General features: G+C 39.7%; 6 protein-coding genes across 10 annotated transcripts; 4 read left to right on the top strand and 2 right to left on the bottom strand.

Moving 5' to 3' along the window:
• The first annotated feature begins 57 nt into the window (after positions 1 to 57).
• LOC133712773 (inactive leucine-rich repeat receptor-like protein kinase CORYNE) lies at positions 58 to 3054 on the top strand. The gene is made up of 2 exons (XM_062138883.1): positions 58 to 1640; positions 2325 to 3054. The coding sequence occupies exons 1-2, from the start codon at positions 781 to 783 to the stop codon at positions 2632 to 2634; spliced, it is 1170 nt and encodes a 389-aa protein (XP_061994867.1). The 5' UTR covers positions 58 to 780; the 3' UTR covers positions 2635 to 3054.
• Positions 3055 to 5100: 2046 nt separating this feature from the next.
• On the top strand, positions 5101 to 5914 carry LOC133709877 (light-regulated protein 1, chloroplastic). The gene is made up of 3 exons (XM_062135815.1): positions 5101 to 5361; positions 5455 to 5613; positions 5707 to 5914. Exons 1-3 carry the CDS (start codon positions 5168 to 5170, stop codon positions 5780 to 5782), a joined length of 429 nt encoding a protein of 142 aa, XP_061991799.1. The 5' UTR covers positions 5101 to 5167; the 3' UTR covers positions 5783 to 5914.
• A 127-nt stretch (positions 5915 to 6041) lies between these two features.
• Positions 6042 to 7589, bottom strand: LOC133709876 (uncharacterized). 2 transcript variants are annotated; one of them, XM_062135813.1, is made up of 7 exons: positions 7338 to 7589; positions 7141 to 7258; positions 7016 to 7059; positions 6811 to 6921; positions 6636 to 6728; positions 6440 to 6546; positions 6042 to 6323 (listed from the first exon to the last, which is right to left on the bottom strand). In XM_062135813.1, the coding sequence occupies exons 1-7, from the start codon at positions 7418 to 7420 to the stop codon at positions 6187 to 6189; spliced, it is 693 nt and encodes a 230-aa protein (XP_061991797.1). In that variant the 5' UTR covers positions 7421 to 7589; the 3' UTR covers positions 6042 to 6186. The 2 variants fall into 2 exon arrangements, with proteins under 2 accessions (XP_061991797.1, XP_061991798.1); XM_062135814.1 differs by having other exon boundaries at positions 6185 to 6323; positions 6440 to 6514.
• Positions 7590 to 7758: 169 nt separating this feature from the next.
• LOC133709872 (aspartokinase 1, chloroplastic-like) lies at positions 7759 to 11440 on the bottom strand. The gene is made up of 13 exons (XM_062135806.1): positions 11061 to 11440; positions 10885 to 10967; positions 10756 to 10796; positions 10483 to 10637; positions 10201 to 10350; positions 9983 to 10078; positions 9676 to 9792; positions 9316 to 9435; positions 9112 to 9204; positions 8885 to 9001; positions 8318 to 8434; positions 8136 to 8198; positions 7759 to 8027 (listed from the first exon to the last, which is right to left on the bottom strand). The coding sequence occupies exons 1-13, from the start codon at positions 11430 to 11432 to the stop codon at positions 7866 to 7868; spliced, it is 1686 nt and encodes a 561-aa protein (XP_061991790.1). The 5' UTR covers positions 11433 to 11440; the 3' UTR covers positions 7759 to 7865.
• A 231-nt stretch (positions 11441 to 11671) lies between these two features.
• On the top strand, positions 11672 to 14886 carry LOC133709871 (pentatricopeptide repeat-containing protein At5g13270, chloroplastic). Its single transcript, XM_062135805.1, has one exon. It carries the CDS (start codon positions 11675 to 11677, stop codon positions 13973 to 13975), a length of 2301 nt encoding a protein of 766 aa, XP_061991789.1. The 5' UTR covers positions 11672 to 11674; the 3' UTR covers positions 13976 to 14886.
• A 236-nt stretch (positions 14887 to 15122) lies between these two features.
• LOC133709875 (protein NEOXANTHIN-DEFICIENT 1) lies at positions 15123 to 17705 on the top strand. Of its 4 annotated transcripts, none has more exons than XM_062135808.1 (10): positions 15123 to 15454; positions 15554 to 15637; positions 15730 to 15793; positions 15903 to 15977; positions 16262 to 16316; positions 16429 to 16467; positions 16679 to 16847; positions 17024 to 17087; positions 17191 to 17247; positions 17367 to 17705. In XM_062135808.1, the coding sequence occupies exons 1-10, from the start codon at positions 15394 to 15396 to the stop codon at positions 17692 to 17694; spliced, it is 996 nt and encodes a 331-aa protein (XP_061991792.1). In that variant the 5' UTR covers positions 15123 to 15393; the 3' UTR covers positions 17695 to 17705. The 4 variants fall into 4 exon arrangements, with proteins under 4 accessions (XP_061991792.1, XP_061991793.1, XP_061991794.1 ...); XM_062135809.1 differs by having other exon boundaries at positions 15124 to 15454; positions 15931 to 15977; XM_062135810.1 differs by lacking the exon at positions 15903 to 15977 and having other exon boundaries at positions 15124 to 15454.
• The last annotated feature ends 386 nt before the right edge of the window (positions 17706 to 18091 follow it).

Below are 18091 nucleotides of genomic sequence, written 5' to 3'. Positions count from 1 at the left end.
AAAGGCGGGAAGCCCAGTTCTCTCATGTGGTCAGAGAGAGAGAGAGAGAGAAAAGAAGAAAAAAAAAAAAAAAACAGGGGAGCCTCTGAGAGAGAGAGAGAGATTTTTTTTGTTTTCTATTTCGAAAAATTTGAGGGACAATAATAGTGGGTACTGGGTAGTAGTATTAGGACGAGTAAGGGATTGGCAAGTCCAACTCTCTCTTTCTTTTCATATTTCTTTGGCGACCATTTTGGGTTGGGTTTTTTTTGGTACTGGTAATATTTTTGATATGGTAAAAGAGTCGGAGATAAGGAGTGTAGATGATGATGATGATGGGTTGTTGGAGAGGTAAAAGATGCGAATAGGTGACGAAATATATGATTCTTTGCGTCTTTTCTTGAGAGAAAATTCCAGAACAATTCGATTTTTAGGTGATATTCCTCCTACTTCAAGCCTACTTGAAGCTTCTCTCTCATGGGTTTTCTCTGCACTTTTAAGCACTGGTGGACTGGGTTGCATTTTCTGCGTCTCCAATCTCCACGGAGGTTAAAGCCTTGAAAAAACAAAGGCTCAAAGATTTCAGCTTTTTGAGACAAAAGCTGAGAGCTTTAGTGGTGGTGGTGGTGGTCTTGTTCATTTTCATCTGGGTTTTATTTGTTTAGCTTCAAGCTCTCTCTCTTGGCTTTGTGGTGGTACTATAACATGTGGGTTTCAGTTTAACTTTTTGTGAAACTTGCTTCCTTTGCTTTCACTGTCTTGCAACTTTTGAGAGATTTGTGGCTTTGTTGTTTCACTCCAATGGGTAGAGGAACAAGTACTTCAAATTTGAAGTCTAGAATCACTAGGCTGCTTCTGCTTCTGCTATTCCTATTCTGCTCAACTGTTCAGTGCCTAGAAACTGAGCCTCCATCGCCGTCAAACCACCCTCACTCCAAGAACAACGAGCTTGAAAGAATCATTCTTAGTCTTGTGTTGGGAGTATTGACCGGACTCATACTTGCTCTTATCTCTGCTTTCATTGTCCACTGCTTTGTTCGCTACATTAGCAGAACCCCAATTCTCAAGGGCCCTGTAATTTTCTCCCCGAAAATCGCTCCGAAAACGCTCCAATTAGCACTGGCGAGTGAGAATCAGTTGCTTGGTTCGAGCCCAAATGGCAAGTACTACAGGACTGTGCTTGACAATGGGCTCATTATTGCAGTGAAGCAGCTGGAGCCCTTTTCGGAGTGTGGCTCACCCGAGGCTCAGAGCAAGTCTGCCAAGAGAAGGATACAGCAGGAGCTGGAAGTGCTTGCTGGCCTGAGACACAGGCATTTGATGAGTTTGAGGGCTTATGTTCGCGAGCACGATAGGTTCTCTTTGGTTTATGATTTTGTGCCCAATGGGAGCCTGGAGGATGCTATGAATAGAGTTAGGGAGAATCAGTTGCAGCTCAGTTGGGAGGTTCGGCTTCGGGTTGCAGTTGGGGTGATTAAGGGGCTTCAGTATCTTCATGCATATGTGCCTCAGATTATGCATAACAACTTGAAGCCGAGAAATGTTATGTTGGATGCTGAGTTTGAACCGAGGTTGGGAGATTATGGGTTGGCTAAGCTCACTCCCCATTTGGATGGGGCATTATCTGGTTACACTGCTCCAGAGTGTTTCCAGAATGACAGGTACACTCATCGAAACTCTGACATGTCCCAAAATTGATAATATTAATGTTCTCTACAATTACTGGTGCAGTTTTATTCAGGTAGCTATGCTGATATATATATCGGACTAGTAGTAATTGGGTTTTAGGACTCGAGAGATGAGTTTTTCTGATAATATGTGTCCGTATCTCCCACCAAGTTCTTTGCTTTTAGAATACTTACAAGAGTTTGGTATTCCACTTCTCGTATGTTGATTGAGGGCTGAAGTTTGGGGAAGGATTTGGATAGCTTAGGATTGAAGCCCCACTTTCTTTTTCGTGCTTTGTTCTACTTTGTGCCGGAGAACAGACTGCTCTCTTCCAATACATTTTTTTTCTTACTCAGGAAGTAAATATCAATTTCATAACTTAGGGTTCTACAATGAATTTTATAACTTGTTAAGATTTAAGGCCTTCTCAAACTTGGGGTTATGGACTTTTGTTTGTAGCAGTTGTCTACCATGCTATATGAGAGCTTAGCTGCATTGCAATTTTCATCATATTAGATATATGAACTTACCAGGTTGTAGTGTGCTAAATTGCTAATTTTGAAGAAACCTCCTCCCTTCTGAAGGAAGGTTGGATGGAAGAACCAATAAAATTGGGACATTCTCTATCGAATCAGATATGTTCTTTTACTGATGTCACCTATAATCTATTTCAACAGGTACACTGATAAGAGCGACATTTTCAGCTTTGGGATGATATTGGGAGTTTTACTAACTGGTAGAGACCCAACTGATCCCTTCTTTGGGGAAACATCTAGCGGAGGAAGTTTAGGACGCTGGCTGCGGCACTTGCAGCATGCAGGGGAGGCACGGGAAGCGTTAGATAAGAGCCTTATTGGGGAAGAAGGAGAGGAAGATGAAATGTTAATGGCGGTGAGAATTGCTGTCGTATGCTTATCAGATGTGCCAGCAGAAAGACCCTCAAGTGATGAACTTGTTCACATGCTAACCCAACTGCACAGTTTTTAAAGCAAATGTAAGTATTTTGATTGAAGCTCCTGTTTCTGTAGATTTAGGGGAACTAGACTCCAGAAATATTTGCTTCAGGTTTTGGTCCAAATCTGCACATTTCTTTTAAGAATTGTATGCTTCCTGGTGTATTATGTGTATATTGGCTGCGAGTGAAGAAGCTGCAAGTCAGTCGGGGACACTTTCAACTTTAGAGTAACAATGACCAGATCAACCCATGTGGGACACTTTCTCCATTATTGTGTTTTCACTTCCTAATGATGGTAGGGTTTTTCCGATTGCTTTTTCCGGACAAAACTTTTTGAATTGGGCCCTTTTAACCCAAGATTAGACAATTCACCAGACTTCTGCCGCAGTCACCATTACTATGTGTAAATGCACAACTTCTAAAGCATAGAATCAAGCTTCTTATTTTTCCAACTGCTTCATTTTTTTCTTCACTAGCCATGACTTTAACATGAGCATCTCAGTCATTTGATAACCCTACTTATGTTATTCATCTTTGCAAGTTTCTTTTTCACTTTCTTGCTGTGATCCTCATGATTCTGTTCTGGAAGCCGGTATTAATTTAGTTTGTCTTTGCCTAAAGTATTGTCAAAAAATGAATCCACCACATGTGAGTATACCAGGTAAAGTCTGGAGGGAAAAGTATGTGGTGGCCCTGGTAATTGAGAAACTAGGCAGCTCATGCATCTGGGGCCAAAGCTAGCATGCCTGGGAAAAAAAAAAAAGGGGGTTAAAAAGCATGAGGGGAGTAAAACAAGATGAGGTAACCACTTCCAGCTGTGAATGCAGCAATGCTTTTGGCCATAATGCCAAGTATTGGTGGTGTGACTGGTGTTCTTGGCTTCTTATTAGTCTCGTATTACAATTTCATAGACATGTGAAATGGAATTATGGAACTGAAAGTTGCAGTAATTAAATATTTTGAGGTCAGTTCATGTCCCTCTGTATGGGGAAATGACCTGGGGGTATTTTCCCACATTTGTTTAAAAACACTCCCCATTCAATGATTTCAATCTTAAAGTAACGAACAGTAATATTGTACTTGATTTCTAGATATCATATGTTGATTGAAACATTTTTAGTCACCATGCAAGACAAGTTTTATAGGTAAGAGTAATTTGCTTTTTCCAAAGTTAAATTGGAAAAAATACTCAGCATTGGAGGACATGTCACTTGGGCAATAATTTGAGGATAAAATCGAGACTTTATGAACAAAGTGGTGCAATGGAATAACATGGTGATACTCTTCACTTCAAGGTTGTGGAACGAGTCTCTAAATCTTCAAGAAAATAGTAGAATGGATTTCCGAAGGTAATACCATTCACTTCAAGGTCGTGGAACGAGCATCTAAATCTTCAAGAAAATAGTAGAATGAATTTCCGAAAGTGTTACTCTCTCTCTCTCTCTCTCAATTGGACGCTGCTTGGACTCATGACATGCCTAAACCAGTAAACCCATAGCATGTCAAAATGTGTTGAATTTGATCAACAATTTTTTTTTTATTGAAATTCTTTGATGGCATAGGTTAAACATGATTTTCAAGAGCTACTCCAAGTGACGGACCGCAAAACTCTTGACTCAAATTTTGATTTTATGATTTTTCTTGGTTTTCTGATTTTGAAAATTCATTAAAAAAAATTAATTTGAGATTTTTGAGTCTCTCTCTCTCTCTCTCTCAATTGGACGCTGCTTGGACTCATGACATGCCTAAAGTAGTAAACCCATAGCATGTCAAAATGTGTTGAATTTGATCAACAATTTTTTTTTTAATTGAAATTCTTTGATGGCATAGGTTAAACATGATTTTCAAGAGCTACTCCAAGTGACGGACCGCAAAACTCTCGACTCAAATTTTGATTTTATGATTTTTCTTGATTTTCTGATTTTGAAAAATCATTAAAAAAAATTAATTTGAGATTTTTGAGTTCCATCAGTTTTGAAAATTGCTCAAAAATCATGATTTAAGGGTGATAAGATTTTAGTGAAAAAATAAAAATATTGCAATTTTGGCAAAAAATCTGTGTGCTAGTCTCTATAATTTTGGATGAAGAATCATGGTGTTAGATAAATTTTATATTTTTCAGGAGAAAATTCTTGGGTTGGTTCCTATGAGATTGGAAAAATATACAAAATCTTTAGGACTCTTGTAGACACACTATTAGCCTCACTTACGTTATTAGCCTCGCTTGCATGGACGTGAGCATGAACATGGGCACTCATTCTAATTTTGCTAATGATTTAACATTGATAAGAACACAATTTGAAAACATTTCTAATTTAGAAAATTAGGAATAGAAAGTATTTTGATAGAAAAATCCGAGTTGATGGGCACCTCTCAAGGTCTTCACACCATGATAAGCAGATAATTCAAATCTTATCCTCACTCAGAAAATATCTTGCCACCTTATCCATACAAGTCATTGACTCATTGTCTCATTGGTCAAGCTGATCATATATTACATCTCGGAACCTTGATCTTCCGAAAGCAGCATACCAGTTTCTCACAGAAACCATCAGTTTTATCAGAATGCAGGCCACACTACAGCTCTCACCACCATCACTCCTTGCCCTTCTAACACCGACCACCACCACCAAGTCCCTGGTCTTGCCGTGTAGGTCCACTACTCCAAGGGCAAAATCTTCGAGATACCCCCTGCTCAAGGCGGCCAATAATGTGACCTCCGATCCTTCAACAGTTGATTACAGCTCCAATGCAACTTCGTAAGTCAATCCAGAAATTTTCTCTCCTTGGTTTAGGTATTTTCTGATTGTCTCTCATCAAGCATGAAGCACAGTTAATGGTGAAATTTGCAGGGTTTTTCCAGCAGAGGCTTGTGAGACTGTCGGAGGAGATGCTTGTGATGCCGAAATGTATCCTGAAGTGAAGCTTGAACCACAAGAGAAGAGCACCGCAGCCAAAACTGTTAAAGAGCTGCAGGATAGAGATTATCTAGAGTATGACAGCCCCAAGACGTAAGATCACAGTAACAGCGTTAAACCAACTCATCTTTTAACTTCTTCTATGATGGTAAACTAATAAACGTTTTATCCTGATAATTGTTGCAGGGTCTTCCCTGCAGAGGCTTGTGATGATCTCGGAGGAGAGTTTTGCGAGCCGGAGTATCAGAAAGGAGTATACTAGACGTTTATCTATAATTTTGTGAATAATTACTACTTGGAACTTTGGATGTGTACCTGACAACTTTCTTAAGGTACCTGAACTTGTTGTAATAGCCTACTTGGGAGAATTCAGTAGTTACTAATTCTTATATCAGTTGCAAGTAGTTGATATTCGAATAACTCAGAAAAATAAGGGATATTGATCATGCTGATGATTAGAAGTATAGAACTAAGAAAAGATGAAACAGAATTTCTGGGACAGTGGTTTTGCTAGCTTGAAATACTGATCAGATCACATAGTTCAAGTATTTTATGCAGAACTAACATTGTGATGATAGAACAATCAATGAAACAAAATGCGAACACTGACAGAGTGTGATTGTGCTGTCATGGAGGTTTGAGTAATTTGTAAATGCGATATGCCTACTATCCACCATCTTCATCGATCTCCTCCAAAACAAGGTACTGGAGAGCTATGGAGTACTTGGCAGTCTTTCTTTTCCTTGAGCTGCCACTCCCTGAATGGTTATAGTCTTTTAGGAGAAATGATCCGGAGCCCTCACCTGCACAAACACACACCAAAATATGTCATAATCTTTCACAAAGCTCTTTAGGCTTTAAATGTACCAATACAACAGGCAATTCTTAAACTGCATAATTATCATATTGTGAAACCAACCCTGAATTTTGAAGATGGTCGAAACCCATCGTTTGTAGATGAAGAGCAACCGCGGGGAGTCTCCATGGTGTGTATCTGATAACAGAAGCTTGCACGGCCTTGTTTTACTACCATTAAAATTGAAGCATATAACAGCAATTGTTACCACTAAAACAGCGAATTAAGTTACCAATTATAACCGAAAAAGGCTGCTCACTTTGCATGAACCACGGCATTGTGACACAAAGCTAGTGTCCTCACCATTGCCAAGTCTCTTCCTCGTGGGTTCCCATATCTCTGTTGGCAGCTCCTTGAATCGAAAGCACGAAAGAATTAAAAAATCAAGGATGAAAACAAAATCACAGATTCTGTCCATGAAGAAAAGGAAGTACCTTTCCTCAAAGAAATCTCCAAAATCATCAATAACAACCGACACAGGAAATTCGTCATACAGATGGAACGCAGCAAAGAACTTCTTAATTCCTTCATCATCATCCACATACCTATATAATACACACACATATATATATACAAGCTCTTCTCAGAAACCCCATACATCATTATGATCAAGAAGGCTTCAAAGGGTCAGTGACTCACTTCATTTTAATGAGCTGAAAAGTCTCACAGGATGAATCAACGCCCTGAAAATTATTACCATTAAAAACTTGGAAGAATATAATGCATTTGACACGATACAGAGAAAACAAAAAGAGAAAATGTACCTGGGAAAGATAAGGAGGTTTTGCCTCTAACCGGCGCCGGCTGCAAATAAAGATGACAAGTCCATTGCTGTTGTGGGCTTCGTTGAATGCGAACTGGAATAGTAGAGAGGTTTTTCCGCTGCAGAAAAGATAAAGAGAGCAATAAGAAACAGAGAGGCTAAGAGAGAGAGAGAGAGAGAGAGTGGGATTGTGAATACCATGAAGGAGGACCAGAGAGAAGCATAATAGGGTGGTTTTGTTGGAGGTCAGTTTGCCTCACCGAGAAGAATCTCTGCACCATTATTGTTGAAGCTCAAGACTACCTGAGCTACATTGTAACCTTCATATGGGATTTTATAGTTTGTCCCAATCCCCGAACTCGGGCCTAACAGAAGCCCATCTTGGTCTTTGTTTGTTTGTTTTTTTTTTTTTTTTCCTTTTTTTTGTCAATTTTTTTTTCCAACTCATCCCAATTTTTTTTTTTAAGCATTGAATTTCCCATTTTACGTCGACTTCTTTTACAGAAACCTATTTATGTTACACAATGATTTTTTTTCTTAAAGCTTCTCCAACACATTTGAAACAACACACAGGCTTTCAAGGGATTCAAATGGTGATGGCTCGTCATAAAGTTGGCACTGTCAGGATCAAGATCAGATTTCGGTTCATTTATGACAAAAATGTAGAATTCACAGGCTTTCGAGGAATTCCAACGGGCATATATGGCTCTAAAAGGAACTGTTGGATTACATCATGGATGTTTCCACCGGCAATGGTGAAGCTGCGCCATTCCCGAATCCGCCTTCTAGTACTAATTCAGACAGGTCACCGCTTTCAAAGAAGGCATGGTGAAGGGCATTCACGCAGATTTCAGCTTCACTGTCATTTACTATCAATGAGATGTTTACCTGGTTTATAACAAATCAAGTATTAGACAGCAAGAAGAATGCGGGTAAAAAAAAATTACTAACAATAATGAATGAGTGTGACTGCGAAAGATTAAGATAGGAAGAGACCTTAGATGCCCCTTGTGAGATCATCTGCACATTAACTTGATTCGTTCGAAGAACTTGAAATGCCTGTGAGAAGAAATAGACAAATTATATCAGATAAGAAAGAAGAGAAAAATAGCAAGACAATGAAAGAAAGTAACACTAGTGTAACAGATTCTAGAGTATGGCAGAGTGAAATACAACACCTTCTCTAGAATCAATGAAGAATACTGAACATTCCCTATGAGCGAGATGATTGATCTCTTCTGCAGAAGATTTACGTATGCAATTTTTTCAAGTTCTTCCTCCATTTTGTCAAGTTCCTGTTACATATGGAAGATAGAGGGGGTTAGGATTTTAACAACAACGGTAGCTTTATGTTTTTTAGAGGTCGTAATCTGCATAAGGGGGAGGGCAGGTTCAGGATTAGTTTCAGTTCCAACCTCCCCTTTTCTTGTGACAATTCACACCCACTACAGGGAAGGGCAGGCTGGATTATCAGTCGGGTCTAGTTGTCACCACCAACAGACTGAGTTCCAGACAACACTTTTAACTACAGATAAATCAGAGTTTGGCTCTTAATAATCAAAAAAGTTGGTGGGGGACTGCATATTTGATGTCTATGGTGTTGAGCACCATATTGTGTAGTTCGCAACGGGCAGCCTTAATTTCTATATTGACAAGGACCATGGAAAATAATACACATGGCCATACACGAATTACAAGTAAGCAAACAGGAACTCATAAACAAAGAACATTATTTCTGAGCTTGCCTGCTGAATTAGTTCTCTACTCCAGAATTTTGATGGATCCAACGTCAAAGATAAACTAACTTCACTTGTTGCAACAACATCGACAGATATGCCCAAATCTTCAAAGGTTGAAAACACCTATTTACATGAGGAAATCATCACATCAGTTACAATCAAAATTTACAAAAAAGAAAAAAGAAAGGGAAAAAAAGAAGAAGGCAAAACTATGCCACCAATGAGTCTCTCACCTTTGCAAGAAAACCAACTTGACCAAGCATGCGTGTGCTAACAATATCCAACAGAGTGATATTTTGCTTCAGGACTATGCTGGTTAGAACAGCCTAAGCTTGATATGTGTTAGAGTACATGGGGGGTAATAAATAAGAGCGACAATGTTCAAATTCTTTCACACACTTCATTTTCTGAAGAAAAAAGATTAAGCTGCTACAAACCTTGCTCATATCTCTTGTTTTAGTGATGATTGTACCAGGAGCTTTAGGGTTATAAGAGTTCTTGACCCTAACAGGAATATCACCATCTCTAGCTGGTCTCATAGATTGCGGATGTAGAACCTGCTCACCGCATTCAATGTTATTTCTATTCAATACCAATAAAAAGCTACATGTCTAGTTCCCATACTAGTTACTAAGTAAACGATTTCTCTAATCAGAAATGATATACAAGATAACAGGTATTGGCCATGACAGATGCCATGCTTATTATCTGAAAGTAACTAGACTTGGCAACAGTCTTCATGGACAGAGTTAGTCTGAATATAAAGTAACATTAAACATTCAAGGAGAACATCTAACCTGAGCACCAAAATATGCAAGCTCAGCCGCCTCATCGAAAGTCAAATAAGGAACAGGTTGTGCATTAGAACATATACTAGGATCGCAGGTCAAAACACCATCAACATCCTTCCACACCTGCTAGAACTGTCAAATTAACTTCTATATATGTTGATCTTAAAACTTCAAAATGACTGTATTAGCATACGGTTGCTACAAACAAAATAGATGCACAATCTCCACTAAAGTACTTGCCATTTAGCTACATCCATAAACAACCAGGCAACAATTCAGCATGTACATGTATGTATTCAAAATCTAATCTCACCTGGACTTCTCGCAAGCCTAGGGCTTTACCAATGGTTGTGGCTGTCAAATCACTACCACCCCTACCTAGGGTAGTAACTGCACGAGATTTTGAGGCCTATGATCAATACAGCATATGCAATGTTAGAAATCCCAGCTCATAAATGTTATCTTAATCAGAAACTGAGACTTTAAAGAAAGCATTTCAGCAGGAGTTCTGTCCAGCAGCTACAGAAAGACCTTTCCGAGAAAGCCAGTAACAATGGGAATCGCAGGATCACTAATCCAATCATCATTTAATCTTTTAGCAACAGATGGGTAAGTTCCCTCTAAAATTTCAGCATTGGTGAAGTCATCTGTTGTTATGAAACCAATGTCAAATGCATCATACTGCAACACATTATGTAGCAACCATCATCAAAGAAGATCTTAAGTGGTAAACAAACAAGAAGAGTACAGAGCTATTATAGATATGTCAAAAGATAATGTCAAAACAAATTTGCTGAATATGGGTATACATACCTGGCGCGCCTTAACACCAATCTTATTCAGATAAGCTGCAACGATTCGTGTGGACATGCACTCTCCAAATGAAACTAGATAGTCTCTTGTGCGCAGAGTCAACTCTTTCATCATTGCTATCCCCTTCAGAAGTTGCTCCAATTCTTGCAAGTGTCCTGCATAACGTCTCATAGAAAAGCAAACATCCAAATTTTCCAATGAACCACCATCCTTTGAGAAAGTGCTTAACAGGAAAATGCACACATTTCCCCCTTCCATTAGGAAAGTGCTTACCCAAAACAACAGAAGGATCAACTCCAAGTTCATCAACAGTCCTGATCACATGCAACGAAATCACACAGCTTTTCAGAGAACACCACTAACCCACGATTGAAAAACAAGAACAAACAAATTTGAGCTTACTTGAGATGCAGTTGTTTTACATAGCTCAATTCTTCGATTTCAGAAGCATTCGAAACCCCGCAACTGACAGCTTTCTCCCCAGCCTAGCATCCACCACCCAGTTTCATAATCAAACAACTAATTACAATTAGAGAGCTAAACAAAATTAATTAGATAGTGATAGAAGAGTGCATTACAAGTAAGAGGTTATTAGTGGTCTTCCCCATTGCAGAGAGCACAACCACAGGCTTCTCCTCCGGAAAACTCACAACCAGCTCAGCAATCTCTCTTATCCTCTCCGCCGTCGCCACCGACGACCCTCCGAATTTCATCACGCAACTAAACGACGCCGTTTCATCGCCTTTCTCTTCTTCCCCAACCACAGCCACAGCTTCGATTCTCTTCCCCCGTCTCCCAGCTCTCAAGCCTCCGCCTTTACATGCATTCTCCACCGCCGCATACAACGACCGCGACGGCGAGGCCACGGCGGAGGACAGCCGTCGCACGCGCGGCGAGTGTGCGGCGAGTCTCGGAAATCTAACGCCGCGGAAATGCAGTGAAGCCTCCATTTTTCAAGGGGCTTCGATGACAATCAAATCTAGGGTTTTGGCTGTGGAAATGTATATGAGAAGGAAATAAAGAACCAACCTTTTGTTTTGTGTGTTGCATAAACGGTGCGTTTAGTCTCCCCTAAACCCCAAGTCAAAAGTCAAAGCTTTTCCTACCATAATAAGTCTGCAACAAATTCAAAGAGATCTGGAAATTTTTGGATTGGTGTGGTTAAGGTTTTGGAATCACAAGCTTAATTTGAATGTCTTCTTCTTCTTCTTTCATCACAGTGCAATGTTCTCTGCTACCTTCTTGCTCCTCAAGTCATCATCATCCCCCTATAAAAGCTGTAAACTTTGCTCAGATTCCATCATGGGTCTCTCTAAAATCCTCTGCTCCATTGTTGGATACCCAACAATTACAGACTGGGCAAGTCGAAAATGTTCACTTGGTTTCTTTATCGAAACAGGGGAAGATGAAAGAAGCACGAGAATTTCTACAGCAAATGAAGAAGGCTGGTGTGGCGGTTAGTGCTCAGTCGTATAGGTGTTTGTTTGAAAAGTGTGGATTGATGGGTTCGTTATCGGATGGCAGATTTGTTCACGAGTGGTTGCGAACAACTGTGAAGAGTCCAGCGGAGTTTCTTGAGAATGATGCTCTTCAGATGTACTGCGATTGTGGGAGTTTAAGGGATGCACAGAAGGTGTTCGATGAAATGCTTCACAGGGATTTGGTTTCTTGGGTTATAATCATATCCGCTTATGTGGACAAGGGTGTTTTGAACAAAGCTGTTGCTCTGTTTTTGGATATGCTGGAGTCTGGGGTTAGGCCGAATTCGTCTATTTTTTTTACTAGCTTGTTGAAGTCGTTGAATGAGTTTTCGCATTTGGAGTTTGGGAAACAGATGCACTCTTATGTTATAAGAACTGGGAATGCTAGTGGTTCGGTTGAGACGGCGATTGCAAACATGTATGTCAAGTGTGGATGGTTAGATGGTGCTAAACTAGTGTTTGATAAGATGGGTGACAAGAAGAGTGTGGTAGCTTGGACTGGGTTGATGGTGGGGTATACTGAAGATGAGAAGCTGGGGGAGGTTTTAGAATTGTTTGCTGAGATGGTTAGGGGAAGTGTAGAGGTGGATGATTTTGTTTTTTCGATAGTTCTCAAGGCATGTGCAGGTTTGGAGTACTTGAATGCTGGAAGGCACATCCATGGTTACAGTGTTAAACTTGGATTGGATTCTGAGGTCTCTGTAGGAACTCCTCTTGTGGACTTCTATGTCAAATGTGGAGAATTTGACTCTGCTCGGCGAGCATTTAAGAGGATAAATGAACCAAATGATGTTTCGTGGAGTGCTATAATCTCTGGCTATTGCCAGAACGGTGAATTTGAGGAGTCTCTCGAGATTTTTCAATCTTTAATTGGTAAAGGTGTTACTTTAAATCCATTCATCTATACAAGCATTTTTCAAGCATGCTCTGCAATTGCAGACATAAATTTGGGAGCTCAAGTTCATGCGGATGCAATAAAAAGAGGGTTTGTCGCATTCTTGTATGGAGCAAGTGCAATGATTACGATGTACTCAAAATGTGGCAGATTGGACTATGCCTATCAAGCATTTGAATCGATAGATAAACCTGATACCGTGGCCTGGACTGCTATAATTTGTGGCTATGCATATCATGGCAATGCCTCTGAAGCTCTTCGGCTTTTCAGTAGAATGCAGAACTCTGGCATAAAGCCAAATTCAGTTACATTTGTAGCAGTTCTAACTGCTTGCAGCCATTCAGGTTTGGTAACAGAGGCCAAGCAGTATTTGGATTCAATGAGTAGTGTATATAATGTGGAACCAACCATTGATCATTACGATTGTATGATAGATGTGTACGCTCGTGCTGGACTACTACAGGAGGCACTTGAACTGATAAAGACTATGCCATTTGAGCCCGATGCAATGAGCTGGAAAAGCTTATTGGGTGGATGTTGGATAAATCAAAATCTTGAGCTCGGAAAGTTTGCAGCTGAAAACCTCCTCCAGATGGACCCAGAGGACACTGCTAGTTACATAATCATGTTCAACTTGTATGCATCATCGGGAAAATGGGAAGAAGCCGCCCGTTTTCGAAAAATGATGGCCGAAAAAAAATTGAGGAAAGAAATAGGTTGCAGCTGGATCACTGTCCAGGGCAAAACACACCGGTTTATAGTTGGCGATAAGCACCATTCTCAAATAGACCAGATATACTCAAAGCTAAATGAGCTAAGCATTTCTTTCAAGGATGCTGAAGATTCACTTCTAACTGAGGAGGATGTACTCTCTGGTTTTCCTGAAAGGAAAGAACAGCTTCTTGACCATAGTGAGAGACTTGCTATAGCATTTGGGCTCATTTCCACACCAAGTAATGCCCCTATTATGGTCTTTAAGAACATCAGGGCCTGCAAAGACTGTCATGAGTTTGCAAAGCATGTTTCCATGGTGACAAGGCGTGTAATTATTGTGAGAGACTCCAACAGATTCCATCACTTTAAGTCGGGCGAGTGTTCTTGCAGAGATTATTGGTAACTTTTGCAATTCCATGAAAGCCTATGCAACGATCGGTGTTTTACGGTGCTCTATAGCATTGACTGTGTTCCGCAGTATTGAAACTCAAGATGTGAGTCGCAGCCCACCATTTCATGTGTTACTGCAGACATGTCACTTTCTGGTTGCGGCATTAAGATGAAAGCTGCAAGTACACGAATGACGAACCAGAGGGTGCCAGAGAACCCTGTAGTGCAAAAGATGAGTGAAGTCTGAGGTAAGAATAACAGTGACCTCTTTTTCTTCCTACTTGCAGTAATTTAGTGGAACTATAAATTATGAAAGGTAGAGTGACATTATCTGTGACGAGTCCTGTTGACACGTCTGTGTATGAGAATCTCAAGATTTTGTGTGAGAGATATCATTTCCGCTTTCTCTTGTGGGCTCCAAAAATAGGGTCATTATCATAAATGATAACCATTACTTGCATAACTGTGGATGAAACCTCCTAAAGTCAATTCAAAGTTTCTGGGCAACTTGGTGTTTGAAGCCTCATACTTTGATGGTTTTTCTTTACTGCGCTGTTTTCTGGTGTGGTAAAACCAATGGTGAAAGGTAAATTGTAATAACCTCTTCAACAAAGCAAGTGGTTCAGTGGCTGGCTGGGTGGCAAATTGGCAATGGCTCTGGTAAAAGTTAAGCCGCCAGGGTAAATATTTTATCCACTGAAGATTGAAAGAAAGGAAAAAGAAGAAGCATTATGTATTTTTTTACTATTCAGAAGAATCCAACTTCCCAATTTAAAGGGGTTGAAAACCAAGATTCATAAACTAAGAAGCAAAAGCTTCCAAACAACCAGTATAATAATAGAGTTTGGGATTGGGTTAGATCAAAGAATTAAGAATGAGAAACAAACGGAAATCACCTCTAATAGGTTTGCGTCATCATCGGCATGGATAATTATTAACCAATTAAACCACTTTACTGAAACTGAAAAAGAAAACAAACATGGTAATGGTATTGTTATTGGTATTGGTAGTGGTATCATCAGTTGGCGCCAAATGACATCTCATGGTTTGGATAAAGTCCTATCCACTCTCCTACGGCTACTGATGGTTCAGCTAACCAATCCCCGTCACACTCCTGTTGCTTTCTCTTCCCCTATAAATATATATAGAGTTCATCTTTCACTCACTCTCACAGCCATTCATTGCTTACACTCAACTCCCTTCTGGGTTTCATTGTCATCTCTCCTCTCATAATTCAAGCAAAAAGACAGCCTTTGCTTCAATCCATTATTCTCATTTTCGAATCTTTCTCCTGGGTTGTTATCATTTCTCACCTTGTGTTACATAGAGCTTTTTTTTGTTCTGGAACTCTCTGGATTCAGTCCAGACTTGAAAGCACTTTTGAAGTTGTATTTGGGTTAAGCACTTTCTTCAAGTGATCTAAGCTCATGGATGTGGGAGAAACAAAATGTTCCTTCAAGTACGGCAAGCCTCCGTGGATTTTCAGAGGCAGGTAAGTGTCCTAATTAACAACACTCGGTGTTAATTTATTGTCTTCTTCTCAATCTTGAAAGACGACTCTACACATTGCCTTGGTTATTTGTCGAATCAGAGCATTGTATCAACTCCATTTGGTCAAGGCAGCGACTATTCGAGCATGCATCCCTAAAGAGTTCAGATTGGTTGAAGCATTTGGGTAAATACTAACATTGTTCTTTGTGGATCACTTCCACTTTTTTTATTTTGGTTTTGGGAATTTGATCACCAAAAGATATTTACGGTTAGCAGATATACTCTTGGCGGGTTTTTTCTTGCTAACTATGATGACAGCCCAGCTGGAGTCTTTGATGAGGTTTGCATATTTCCCTGTTTATTTGTCTGATCCAAGATTCTTACATCAGTCTTGGTTCAGCACTTTGTTTCGCAACAGTTGTCCATTTTATTCAACTAGTTACTAACAGGACATGTGCATTTACTTCTCCCACTAAGCTTGTTGTGATTGCTGGACTTATATGGAGCCCTCCAACGTCTTGCGCGTATGTTTGGCTCAACTTTCTCTTGTTTTTTTTTTTTTTTTTATATTGAGTTGATAAGTATACAATCTTGTTAGGAAAGGTTTGTACTGAGCTAGTCAAATCCTAAGCTTGCCCTTTAAGTGGAATACATGTACTTAAAATGCGGCTACTCACAGGTCCTTCCTTGTTTTACTCTTGTTAATTAGAATGAATGATATAGGTAGTTGCAGAAAGCTATGTTATGAATGTATGATAGAATGGGGTACTTTATTGAAGAGCTGCTCTGACTTGTTTTTGTCAAATAGATGGGCAGCAAAGGTACTTGTGAATAGCAAAGAAGCTTGTGATCATGGGCGAAAGGTGGGAGGCTGCATTTCTCTCGAAGCAACATTCAATCTTATTTTACCTCGAACTTGTTTTAGCTTCGGAATCTATATATCTGATTTTAATTGCTTGCAGTCCCCTCTTGCAGGAAGTAGGCCTTCCAAGTCAAGTTGCAAGGTTTTCTAAGGTATTTGCGATATTTGTTTTCTTTCTGATTTATTAGCATTTGTATATAGTTGCATAGAAATCTTGAAACAAACAAACGATGACTCTGCCTTGCTTATATGTTTCTGCATTGTAAACTCTTCATACAAGGGGATGCATTTTCACTCTATTAAGTAGTACTTGCAAGAAATCCGTTACTGTTTCCTAAAATCAATTGGTTTCTGCATAAACAGAGAATTACAGCAGTTTCAAGGAAACCAAAGACCAAACAAAGTGAATTTCTAAACTTAATTGGTATGAAGGGTGGTTTCTCTGATCCACGAGAGCAGGTGAATGTTCAAGTGACTGAAATCATGGGTCAAGCCTCAAAAGATACCTGTAATGTCAACCTTACCACTTTCGGTGAGTTAAATCTGAACTTTTCTTCTTTTCTTATACCATATACGTTATGCTGACATCCTTTTGAACTAGTTAGAGAGGAACATCAGTTCTAACTAAAAACGTGCTTAGACGTACTTCTATCTCATCCTTCTGATAATTTGATCATCCATTTTCATCGTGGTTTATGGTGATGGCAGTGCCTGCATTGGACATTAACAAGTGGATGGGACCAGCAATCAAAATGTCACTTCCAAGTTTTAGGTAAGCTCCTCTCTTGGATTTGTGGCCGAGTCTCTTTCTCTACTTCTCTATGATATTGGAATTGGATTTCCTTGATTTATTACATTGTGTTGTGAAATTGCAGCGGTCGTACAGAGTATTATCCTGACCTTCTTAAGTACTCTTGCCAGATCGACTGCAGGTTATGCTCGTCAAGCGTTAAATAATATGCTTATTTGGTTGAATGTGGTGTCTTTCATACTTTATCAATTGCCATTGAAGGATCGAATTATCGAACTCTGCTTCATGGTTATTGTATAGGGTGCGAGTAGTGCATCCAGCTAAAGTATCGGAGCCATCTCCTGTGCCATCGAATGAGAACGAGAACAAACAATGTTCAGAAATTCATAGCTGCAATACGCCTCCTGTGCCATCGAATGAGAACGAGAACAAACAATGTTCAGAAATTCATAGTTGCAATACGCAGAATCAAGCAACTAAAGAATTCATGGACAATGAGCAGAACCTTACCAGAGCCGTGATGCTATCAAAGCCCATTTTGGCATTGGAGTTCAGTTCTATGAAAATGCAGGTTGAAGCTCCGGTTGTAGTTTCCAACTACTTTAAGAACTCTTTAGCAACCTCTTGATTTCTTGATCATGTTGTGTTTTTTTTTTTTGAGAGAAAATAGATAATTTCATTAACTTATCCATGGCCAGAAGGCACATACATCACAAGCTGCCTCATACCAACAGTTCTAGCTGGCACGAGCTGCCAAGCAAATGACAGGGGACCCTCACTGTAGACAAATGCGCTCACTTATTACAGTACCTAGCTAAATGCCCAAACCCCAAAACTATCTAAGCTTCTTGTTATAACAACCCTAATCGCCTAGAGACCTCAATTGGTGTACAATTAGAGAAGCTAACTTACATAGCACTAGACTCTAGAAAGCAAATACTAGGCACAGAACAGGACCGGGAAATCAAGAGTTCCCATTGCCCATACCTTATCTCGAGAATCCTCTGTCGTTACCAATCTAGAGG

The sequence above is a fragment of the Rosa rugosa genome, chromosome 5 (genome assembly GCF_958449725.1).
Source record: "Rosa rugosa chromosome 5, drRosRugo1.1, whole genome shotgun sequence".
NCBI lineage: Eukaryota > Viridiplantae > Streptophyta > Magnoliopsida > Rosales > Rosaceae > Rosa > Rosa rugosa.
This window is presented reverse-complemented; position numbering and strand designations above follow the sequence as displayed.